At 38.9% G+C, this 11,899-nt stretch overlaps 1 protein-coding gene across 1 annotated transcript; it reads right to left on the bottom strand.

Annotated features, from left to right (window-relative positions):
* Positions 1–513: 513 nt before the first annotated feature.
* Positions 514–9,105, bottom strand: LOC149821966 (putative methyltransferase PMT12). The gene is made up of 10 exons (XM_089981246.1): positions 9,020–9,105; positions 8,296–8,895; positions 6,616–6,759; positions 6,242–6,512; positions 4,184–4,282; positions 3,716–3,875; positions 2,674–2,928; positions 2,336–2,458; positions 2,182–2,259; positions 514–965 (listed from the first exon to the last, which is right to left on the bottom strand). The coding sequence occupies exons 2-10, from the start codon at positions 8,728–8,730 to the stop codon at positions 758–760; spliced, it is 1,773 nt and encodes a 590-aa protein (XP_089837372.1). The 5' UTR covers positions 8,731–8,895; positions 9,020–9,105; the 3' UTR covers positions 514–757.
* Positions 9,106–11,899: the final 2,794 nt, after the last annotated feature.

Here is an 11,899-nt window from a genome sequence, read left to right as displayed (position 1 = left end):
TATCAGAGCACCCTAATCTGATCTATATAAGAATTTTCAAGTAGAAATCCACAATGTTTAAGAACTCGAGCGACTCAGTTTGAGACAATGGCTGCAACACATTCGAGTAGCTTTCAGACCAAAGTGACTGGCAATTAGTATGAGAGATGCTTCTGCATGGGATGCCTTAGCCAAGGTGAGAATTTCTGGGATGCCTTAGCCAAGGTGAGAATTTCTCTCTCTCTCTCTCTCTCTCTCTCTCTCTCTCTCTCTCTCTCTCTCTCTCTCTCTTGCCCGGCCCGAGTCATTAAACACTAGTTTGAGTTGACTTTGACCGACTCAGGTTAGGTACATCATTCTAGACCAGTGGGACATGACTGATGCGTCCAAGTGGCAAAAGCAGAGCTAGTGGTTAACGAGAATGCAGACAAATTCCATCCAATGTGAACCTAAGTCTTCACATACAAACCAAACCCAGAATCAGGCTTGACCCATGGCAGCTTCACGTGACAGTTAGGTGACATGGATTGAAAATTCAGACAGAATCAACCATAGCCTTCATCATATTTCATTGCAAATCAACTCAAAGACCAAACAGGATAAATTGGTGAAAACCCCTCGTTTATGACTCCTTGCTCAAGGACAGTTGAACCACATGAGCACAGAGAATGGACCGACCAAGGGACAGGACAGTCAGAAAAAAATGGATCCAGGCCATCCCATCTATTTTCTTTGTCTTATTTAATTAACAAGATCCCAGGGAATTCTGGGTCAGTAATCAGAAATGTAGGAACAATTTTTGGCAAATCAAAACCGTCCGTTCTCCATATAATCCTTCATGAGTTTCAACCATTACCGTTTTCCAGCCAATCTGCTTTGCTAGCACGTCAACCTCGGCAAGGATGGAAGGTATGTCCCTAATGTACACCTGTCCCTCGGGGCGCAAGATCCTATCCATTTCGAGAAGAATCACTATCATCTCACACCTGGAGGAACCAATCAAGGAAAAGTCATTGTGAATCCAAATCCGCAAAGGCAGAAGCTAATTAATACCATCACCATCATCATTATATGCAGCAACAGCAGCGGAGAAGATACCAACTTCTGCTGCTGGTATGATGGTGACTACAAAAATAGTTGATCAACTATTGACATAAAACAGTTAGCTACACAAGTGAAATAAATGAACAGCCTGATCGTTAATTGGATTACTTGGTCAATCTTCAATTCTGGCAGAGGGCACAGAGAGGAATGCAGAAACAAGAACCTTCTGATGGAGACAAGAAACCGAAATCCTTGTCCAAATTAGCAGATAACTGCAGTGCCTTTTTTAGTTAACATTTACTACCAGAACAAAAAGGATTAAGCAAAAGGGTAGATTAGGGCCCTGTTTGTGACCTTTAAGCAGTCACCAATATTAAATATTGGCAGTTTATTCACAAAGTGATAAATCAAAGAGAAAAAAGGAGCGGGTTTAGAAGGGTTGATAAGTTCTCTCTCTCTCTCTCTCTCTCTCTCTCTCTCTCTCTCTCTCTCTCTCTCTAGTACTTTTGTGCCTGTATGTGTGAGTTAAAATGTGACAGTTTCAAAATAGGTGTTTTTTTTTAAACATCATGTTTTCTCGGCATAATATTGGCCACGAAAAATAGTGTTAAAATCATGATATTTTCAAACATATAGGCAGTACTTGTTACTGTGGTTCATACCCATATTAAATTCATGGTTTGCACATCAAGGTTAAGGCATGAGCCACATGACAACACTTTGCAAATGTATCCTTTGAGAAAATGTTTCACTACATTTAGATCTAAAACTTATCATGATGAAAAATTCACATGGCTTCTAAATTCTAATATAAACATGCCAGAAGTACCAGCCATGTGAAATCCTCACAAGGACTTCACAAACCTTCTCTAGCATACCTTAAAAGTTTCACGATCCAACATCATGAATAAAAAATGGAACTGGTTCTTTAACAGCTTACATAAGAAAGCTACCACTATACGTGAGGGTGTCAATAATTAAAATTTTAAGGTTCTATTTCTTGTCATGTCATGAAATGAACATAAACAATACGGTGGTACATTGATTAACTAACCATGTTTCAATTTCTTCTAAAAACTTATCCGTGGAAAAAACATATTAATGTAAGTATCTATCTCTTATACTTCAAGAGAGAACTCATATGAATAACTAAATTACCTCTTACACTCGGAAGAGAAAACTCCAGCAGCATGGATAAGATCATAAGTTCGTGGATATGTATCAAAGGGCTCACACCTATTCACAGAACAAATGTCATAAACTCAAAGCCAAGAAATGTACTAGCAAGCATGCATGAGAAGGAGAAGGATACCAATCATGAATTGCACCAATGAATCCTTGATCATAAATTATAGGAAGCGTGTTAGGCCCACTTATAGGAACCACATTCATCACCCAACAGTTTATGCCTTTCTGGTATAATGCTGCTGCAAACCTGGAACACAAAAGAAGAAGCTGAGAGAGAGAGAGAGATCACTTGCAAAATTTTCATATAATAGCACTAATTCAAGACGCATGCAACAAACTCTTATAAAATTAACATGAATATGGATCAAATACATAATTTTTTTAAGCATTGAAAATTTTTCCATGTCAAAATTACATCCTAATGACTCTTAAACCATGAAGTAGAAAAGGAAAGGCATATACCCGCCAAAGGCTGCCCTCATGTCCATCACATTGCGAAACTTTAAATTTTTCCATCCAAGCTTGTTAAAATAGCCGTTCACAACCAGCCTCCAATATTGTGCTTCAGTTTTGAATGACATAGCCTTTGATACATGTGTTTCTAGGTCCACATCATTCAACCGGTTTGGTAAACGAGTATAACTGTATAGGTTAGTTGAAGAGGTTGCATCAACATGCTCAGGCAATGGAGAAATGCAGTTCTTCAACTCCACATGCCTGAAAAACAATCACTAAATAAATTGAACAAATTTGACAGGGGGCACATGACAAAAGCAACAATATTTAGTCACTTTTCACATTATGGTGCAACAACATTGGCACACGTGCATAGAGAAATGCTACTAGCCTACTAATGCATAATTCATAATATAGTACTAGAAAAACACTTATAAATGTGCATACACAAAGAAGCATTTAAATGATAATACTTAATAATCATCAGCTATAGCGTTTTCTCCCCTGTACATTCCATGACGAACCACAGCAGATAATTGAAGGGAACTAGTGCATTAGATATACTCAGTCAACTAACATTTTGTCATTCAAACTGGAAGTTCCTTTCAATTCTCATAGAATGACAGTCAGCCATGCAAAAAAGAGCAAAAGTATTTTAGACAGCACAAAGAAACACTATCCCTTAATAAATTTATAAAAAGCAGGAATGCTTTTTTATGTAACAGAAAGCAAACGTTCTCAGTAGCCATTTTCCTAATCACTCATAATGAAGCTCCAAAACAAAACGATATTAGGGCATTGACTAGTAATGGCCAGAGTGAACTACATTATTGTCATAAAAGGATGAGATATGATCAAAACTGTTATGCAAAAAGTTGCTTTTGCAAATATTGCATGCCTGTACATTTTAAAGAGTCAATAAGTTGTCTTTGTGTGTGAGTGTGTGCAATCATGTGTGAGTGCTAAAGTGCAAACCACAAAGTGCTAACAAATATAAGTACGTGTACAACCTTGTGAAACAACTTTATCTTTTAAAAGCAAGACCTACCATACATCATCCTGGTTATCCAATGGGTCACATAGTGGTGGTCGTGCACCTGCTCCTCTATTGATGTAGCAACTATTGTTGAAAGGCTTCTTCCAAAATGAGATGGTTTCTAGCTTCTCGACAAGTGACCAGCATATCTGGCCAGTTATATTGCTCATATCTGCATAAGGGTTAAATGGTGGAACTAAATGTTATGGCAATTAGGTAACATTTTGATTAAACAAAAAAAAAAGCAGAAAAGGATGATGAATAATCCAATGAACTGAAAACAGGGAAATATGCACAATGTGAAAACTGGAGATTATTACATCTGATGATGGTTGGCCTTTCACAATGAAGTACCTAAGAGCTAAAAAGGAAATATGTTTTACTTCTATATAACTCAAAAAAAAAACTGACGTCAAATGCAAACATTACACAGCTCTCGCGAGACATGTGATGAAATTTGTACCACATAGAGAAATATACCACTCCAGAAATTTTTCTCCTTCAGTGGGAACTCCACCTCTAGAACAAAATAACCTCCAGCCCTCAACATCCTATTAGCTTCAAGAAGCATAATGCCACCTTCACCACAGTAAAACACAGTTAGTTTTTAAAATCTGCAGATGTGTCCATGCGTGCACACACACACACAAAATCATGTCGACTACGACAATTAAGCCTAAAAAACAAGAAAACAAACTGTTCAATCAAAAAAATAGCTAGTAAGATGGCCAAGGCACTTCATTGATTGAAAATATTAGACAGCATTATGCAGTGGCACTATTTGTAAAATTGTAATATCCTATGTATATTAGTGTATTTATGTACTAAGTAGTGGCAAACAAGTAATGTATTAGAAAATCATATTTTGTAATTAACTTTATTAGGGCTGTTTTAATAAATAAAAATTTACATGTCTGGCCCCTCAGATGAGAGAACCATCAAGAGACGGTCTGCTATTTCTCAATCCTCTACCTTCTTATACAGTTATCCATGATAATTATGGTACTAGAGTCATAATCTATTATTGCTGGCATTCTGATCATGGTGTCATGTGACCCACATCTCAGGTTTGCTATTTTTTGGCTTTCTTTTAATTCTTTTCCACTTTATTCTCCTCTTAGTATCTTGTTTCTCTCCATCACTTTTCTTTATCCTTTTTTTATCTTCATCAAGTTTCTTTTGTGTATTCCTTTCTGGTCATCTATTTGTTCCTGATGCAATTCCTTCCTCCCCCACCCCCTCTCCTTCCACCTTGCTCCTTTTCTTTTCTTTTTGGTTTATATTTCTTCTCTTGCAGCAACCTGGTTTTGTTATTTACTTGTTGTTATTCATTATTCACATGATATTAATAAAACAAAGCAAAAAATCCACAAAAATCACATTACTTCGCTCCATTTTCTAACTTCACATCCAATCTGCTCTGAGTTTATTCCAATCTCAGATCAGAATATCCTTTCCCTTTTTCTCTTTTTGGATAGCTAGGGAGAAAATTGCCCATTTTCTGTTCGCTGAAAGGTACAATCAGTTGACCCATACCCTATTTGTAGCATTCAATGTTGTGAAACCCCAGGTCCCCCTTGCCCACCAGCGAGTAGACCCAGCTTTGCCCTTGTGGGAAGGATGCACATCTGCAGAGCCCTTATGGGCAAACAAATCGGGTTTCCCACTATCACTATGTGCTTCCTGTAACACAGATAATGCATCCTATGCCCACAACTATTGGGAGATTTAGAAATGAAACAAAAAGAAAAAGCACATGAATTTGAAAGGAAAGTCATGTTTTGAAGCTTATAGAGAATACTCGCTTCTTGAACATAAAATATCAAATTCCATGTGATCAAGGCAGGCCTGAAATTTGGGTTGTTTACAAATTACATTTGACATCTACAATTTAAATACCAAGAATACTTTGATAATGAGATTTCAAAACTGGAAGTGGGGATGATCTAGAAAACCGTGGGTATGACTGTTTTCCTTAGCAGTAGGAAAATTTCAGCAACTTATGGTTATTGAAGAAATCCATGACATCATGCTTCAACAAAGACTTCCTGAAGAAGTTGTGCTTTTGTAATAGCCTGCAAACTACATGCGTATATTTACAGCAAATTTTATAGAAAGCTCATCAATTTTTGAAAGGTCAATAAAGGAATGAACTACATAGCCCAGGCATTTGCAAAATCATAGTTCTGTACTAATAAAATGATCTTTGCAAGTTTTCCACACATCTCCCTTAAGGAAAAATAAAAATCTTCCATACATCTAAAACATCGAGAATCAATGCATACTTCCAGTAATGCTCTAAGCAAATAATACTGATAAGTCAGAACCTGAACAAACCACTTACAAGCTCAAGTAATTTTAAAATCATATTCCCAGTCAGAAGCCTAATAATGATGATAAACATAAAAGCAAGTAGGATAGGAAGAGTACAAATCTCAATCACCAAAACCAGTGGGGCAACAAAGCTGCACAATCTTAATTGCAAACAAATAGTAACTTCAGAAAACACAGTTGAAGGAGATCTGATTAATGGCATACCATCATGGACCCAATCAATATTGCACTTCAAACAGTATATCAAATCAAAAGCTTCACTGGGATATGGAAGCCTATGTGCCCCAAAATCTGCAAGCATAGCAGGAATACCACGCTCAAGAGCAAGCTGCACTTGATTTTTATAAATGTCCTTTGTTGCTATAAAGAAGTTGTTCACATTGTGAGAAAGGAGTGCAACGCCAACTCCACTGAAACCAGATTCAATTTCAAGAGCTGTTTTGATGTGCACACCAAGCATTGCATCAGGAACTGTCTGAGTAGGATAAAACAAATAGTTTCAGAACTCCAAAATAAAAATAAAGATGATTGCTTGATGAGGAGAGATCAACTTAATCAAAAAATCGACACCACGATACCTTGGACAGATTATATAAAAACTGGAGCAGAAAATGTTCTTTTCCATGCTCCAACAGCTTAATTTTCTCTCCCTCTGGAACAACAAATTTTTTGCTGACTGCATACTTTACCGGCCCTGACAGTGGGAAATTCCCTGCCCATACCTGTCAACATTTCTATTAGACAAATATACATTTTTTAATATAAACGCATTTGAATTGAATATGAAAAAAAAAAGTTTTAGTGAACAACTTGCTAAGCTTGAAACCAAGTCCACTATAGTGATGCCCAGCCACATCTAAAAGAATGAACATACTTATCCCTACCGAGTAGGTGAGTACCATCCCTTATTGTTTTCATAATTCCTGAAGTACAACCAATTTTGTAACTCCGACAAGGAATCACTGCATCAGTGGATTAAACTTTAGACTGCATAAGGAGTACCACCACTCACAAAGTATAGGGCCAAGTGCCCAATCAAGACTTGATGTTAGCTTTACTTGATATAATTAGCATATGAAACTTTGGCACAGAGGTTGTAGAAATTATTGATTACATAAAATAAATTACAAAATCAACAAAAGAATTAACTAGAGATAGGACAATCAAAATTAATGAGATGAACAATACATATGACTCTAACAGGAAGAATCATTCAATTCCCATGGCCATAGTCAAATGGCTTAAGCCTTAAACCAACCAAATCAGCACAAATTATTGTGCATCTGTGAACCAATTTGGTTAGTTCCAACGCATCCACCATTGCTTTACCATACCCATATCCATGTGACTGCTACAGTATGATTCACGTCATCATCCCATTGTTGCACATATTCAAATAAATAAGCAGCAGATCAGGAAGTGGTCTATGACACTGTCTTAATTACTCAGAAAACCATTATATCCCCACCATCCAGCATAAACAGAATTCATATTACATTTTACTATTATACCTCTATATAGAGAAGATGGGAATCTATGACTGTGAAAAGGGATCAAGTGATCTACACGATCATGTCAATCACCTTCTCCCCCAATCTCGTCAGAGAGTGCCTGTGTAACCCATGTTCTGTTAGATGTGGACCCAAAGAACTCTCCAACGAGATTGGTGGAAAAGGTGATCAAGGTGATCGCCTCGATCACACCTTGATCACCTGATTGTTTCCTGATTAATCAATAGAAATGTCAATTTGGAATAAAGGGTTCACAAATTAAAGAAAGCCAACGACGGATTTGGGGCCTATTTCTCATAGAAGATTATAGCAGGGTTTATTGAAACACACAGTTTTTGACTTTCTGCCCCACTGCGCTGGCCTGTTCAAATTCAAGCAATAATTTCCTCTTTGAATGAATCAAACGTCACAAGGCTAAATTAGGCAGCCATCTCTGCCCTACAATTGGTGTTTTCAAGTTCGAAAGGGACCAAAGAAAGAAAGCTTGTCTAAGGAATCAACACAAAAAAAAAACTCCTTAAAAACGGAATGATCAACATTATCCGATACTGTGATTCTGCTCACGGTTAAGCAAATTGCACCCAAATTCCCATAGCAAGAAAGAGAAAACAGTGGAAGATAAGAAACACATTTTCACGATAGTCCATAAACGATTCACCAACGATGTTAATCTTCTCCTTCCATTATCTAGACAGATAAACAGCAAAATTCACTAAAGCCAACAGATAAAAGAAACCGACGCATTACCTCGTTCAAGCTCTCCGGCCACAGCACCGGCTTCCGATAACTTCTTGGAGCCGGAACCAAGCAGAACCACAAATCACTTTCATCCGGACAATTCCGCCCGAGCCGGCCACCCTTTCCGGGCAGCAAAACGCTCCGAACCCTATCGAAATCGTCGCGGCACGGCACGTAATTCTCCATATGGGGCGAGCATAGCTGGATCCCCGGCCCTCCGTCCGGCACCGAGAACGACGAATTCCCGGGCTCCTTGAAGAAGCGACTCGCCGCTCCATCGGTGCGGTTAGCAAGAGAGAACCCGGCGTCGCCGTAGCCGCCGGTGAACGCGAAGAAGAATTCCTGAGACTCGAGACTCTTCCAGAAGGTCCCCACGAAGAAACAACCGATTCCGAACATGAAGATCCCCAGATACTCCAATTTCCTCATCTTTTCTTCCTTCATCCTTCCACCACCAAATCAGACCGAAATCCAAAACCATAAACCCCTGAACCGAACGATCGACTCGACAGCTCCGAAAAATCGATCGAACTTTTGGAATTCTGCATCGGAATCTCTCTTAAAAGCGTGAAATTAGGGTTCCGATCGTTCTCGAGATCGACGATTGTTCTTTGGTTCAAAGGGAACCAGAAAGAAAAATTAAAAACTCCCACATCTGAATAAATTGATTGGATGGAAAAGAAGGACACGAGAAAGAAGACCAGCCGACTAAATTAATTAATTAATTAATTACCTAGTAAAAAATTTGACTTTCTGATGGTGGCTAACCAGAGGCAGAGGGAACGGCGCCAAGGAAGGAAGGTGGCCGCCATCCCAATCAAAGGGAAAGACTAAACGATCTGCTTAAATCCTTGTTGACGTGGAAGCGTTGTCAAGCGGGGCCCGCAGGCATTTCGCGTGTGTGGTTGTGGGTGGCCGGCATTTATTACAAAAAAGGAATTCAATCCTGTTGACATCGATCGTAGCCGTTCAGGTGAAGCATCTGGACGGTTAGTATCTGTTCATAGAAAGGTGAAAATTGTGGTCCAAAGATGGCTAAGATTGAATCTAAAATGAAACCCCATCCTATGTCAAATGATGTAATCCATACTCAATTACCATTAATTAATTAATTAATTAACGCCATCTTGTGGTGTCAACATGCCTGGTTTACCGGGACTCGACCGCCAACCAAACCCTATAGAATCCGGATATAGTGATAAATAAGAAGACCCAAATCCGGACTCTAAAGTCTGATTAATATATGGACCCGGATATAGTTTGTAAAATTTTATACCAGACTCGGACCCGACCCAAGTTTCAATTAAGACCCGTAATTTTTTAATGTAACATGATAAAAAATATGGTTTTACAGGATATGGTTCCGGTATGGTTTTTCTTATAGTGGACCCGATTAGACATGGAAGCAGATCAGGTCATACATGAGCGTTTTTGCTCATGCTGACATCGTGGCCATCCGATTTGCATTTTAAAAAGCTCAAAAGTCAACAAAACCACGTGGCATTCATCCAAAATGCAAACAGACGGCCACGATGTCAGCATGAGCAAAAACGCTCATTTTCAGCATGACCTGATCTGCTTCCGACATAGGTTCGGACCTGATACCATACCTGAAAATCTAATCCAAGCCTGATTCTACGTACCTGGGTCCAAACCAAACCCGTAGTTGTGGGTGTAATTTTTTTCGAGAACATAAGCCATGATTTAGGGTATCATCTTATCTGCCTCAGATTCCACACGTTCTCGTGCACCAATTTTTTGTGTTTTGGTGTGATTTGGATTTGGAGTCCTAATGTAGTATCTGGTATCACCCCAACCTAAGGATGTAAACCGAGTTGGGATTCGGATCAGATGTGGCTATTACCGTATGTGATTAATTGGATGTTGGCTAATTAAACAGGTTGGAATTCAGATTTGGATGGTGAAAAGCTCATACTAGATCTGTTTCTTTTTTTTCATGTAAATGGATGGATTCGAGTATCCGTTAAATTCAGATGTTTATTGGATTCGGTTGCAAAAAGTCAAAACCATATCTCCACATCCGATTATCATCGGATATGGTTTTTTGGCTTACCAAATGCAACTAAATCTGAACTTGTAGGCATAAGACCCTAAGTTTCAAACCAAACCGAGGGGTTGCTTGTTTTCAGCTTCTTCTTATCAAAAGAGGCCACGGTTTCACTTTTCATGAGCAAGAGGCAATGGGGGGGCACGCTCGTTAAATGCAAAAAACTCTTTTAATTTCTTACGCAAATTGCATCACACCTCTCCTCATGGTGCAGGACTTTCTCAGGTGGGTGTTTGGTTTAATGGGAAAATGTTTTCCTATATAGATGGCCATATAACAAATGTCTCCTTAAAGAATCGTCCACCAACTTGAGAGGGTAAAGAAACAAATCCTTGATCTTGGATCACATGACTTGGTTGGCCCGAAATAAGTGAAAGCAAGTCACGATTTGACTTGGTCATGAATTTATTGTCACCTTGCTTTGACTATGACATGAGCTAACACTACATGGAGACTCAACTAAGTCATCACTATGTTCCTTCCCATATATACAACATGACTCGATACATGATCAAGTTGACCAGTTCGTGGCAATACCCTATGGCCTAATGAGCAGAGCCGGACCTGTAAAGAGGCCAATGAGGCTTGGGCCTCAGGGCCCCTGAGCCCAAAAAAAATTTAGGGGCCCATTTTTAAGGCCCGAGCTCCCCCCATTTATTTAATATAATATAAATATTTGGAATATTATATTTGTTTAATGTGAATGCAAATTTTATTGTTATTTTGATTCTTTAAAAAAAAATCGGAGGCGCTGCCCCCCAACTCCTACTATTACTGGGGGGCCCATTTTTTCCCTCCGCCTCAGGCCCCATAAAACACAGGTACGGCTTTGCTAATGAGCCACTAAAAGGCAAGCAAGTTGGTCGACGGGTTGAGATCAAAGGAGCGGCTAAGAGCCATGGCTATGGCTATATATGTGATACTGGTCAATCACATGACAGCATTGCATGAGACCCACAGCTACATAGTGCAAGCCCCCACATGAATTTCTGTCATGTGATTAAGGGTGTCAACGGGTTGGGTTTACCTGGATCTGACCCAAACCAAACCCTATAGGATCTGGGTATGGTGAAAGACAATAAATCGTTCTTGGAAACCCTAAAATTTTTCGGCACTGTATTTGAGCTTTTGACTTTTTGAGTCTTAAAGAAACACAACTCACCTTGGGTTGAGTAAATAATATATGCTAAAAAAGAGAGCTATTACCTTGTATCTCAGATCTGGCCTTACATAAAATTTAAATTCTAACGCAAACTTTAGGTTCAAAAGGGTCATTAAAGCCTGCCCAGTGGAGTGGACCTGAAAGCAGGCCAGAGGTTTTCTCCTGCAATGAAACCAAACACCTGCTAATTAAGAGGGCATTTGATTGCCTCAAAAGTCTAAGATTACTACATTTGCGTCGGATTTTAACAACAAAGTTTAATGCGTTTTGGGATCTCAGATCATGGAATCCAATGACGAACATAATAGGATGATCTCAGAGATACTAAAAGATCTCGAATCAAATGATAGAGTAGGATCACAAATCCATGGGTTTTTGGTGTC

This window comes from Nuphar pumila, chromosome 11 (genome assembly GCF_984573655.1).
Source record: "Nuphar pumila chromosome 11, dmNupPumi1.hap1.1, whole genome shotgun sequence".
NCBI classification, from domain to species: domain Eukaryota; kingdom Viridiplantae; phylum Streptophyta; class Magnoliopsida; order Nymphaeales; family Nymphaeaceae; genus Nuphar; species Nuphar pumila.
The sequence above is the reverse complement of the archived record's forward strand: the minus strand, read 5'-3'. Positions and strand labels throughout refer to the sequence as shown.

Excerpts from the sequence above, each read along its gene's own strand:
- LOC149821966 (XM_089981246.1), bottom strand. The coding sequence starts at position 8,730 with ATGAAGGAAGAAAAGATGAGGAAATTGGAGTATCTGGGGATCTTCATG. Across the intron at positions 3,876-4,183 it reads GGAGAAAAATTTCTGGAGTG|ATATGAGCAATATAACTGGC; the intron begins GTATATTTCTCT and ends ACCCTTATGCAG. Across the intron at positions 2,459-2,673 it reads ATGAGGGCAGCCTTTGGCGG|GTTTGCAGCAGCATTATACC; the intron begins GTATATGCCTTT and ends TTTGTGTTCCAG.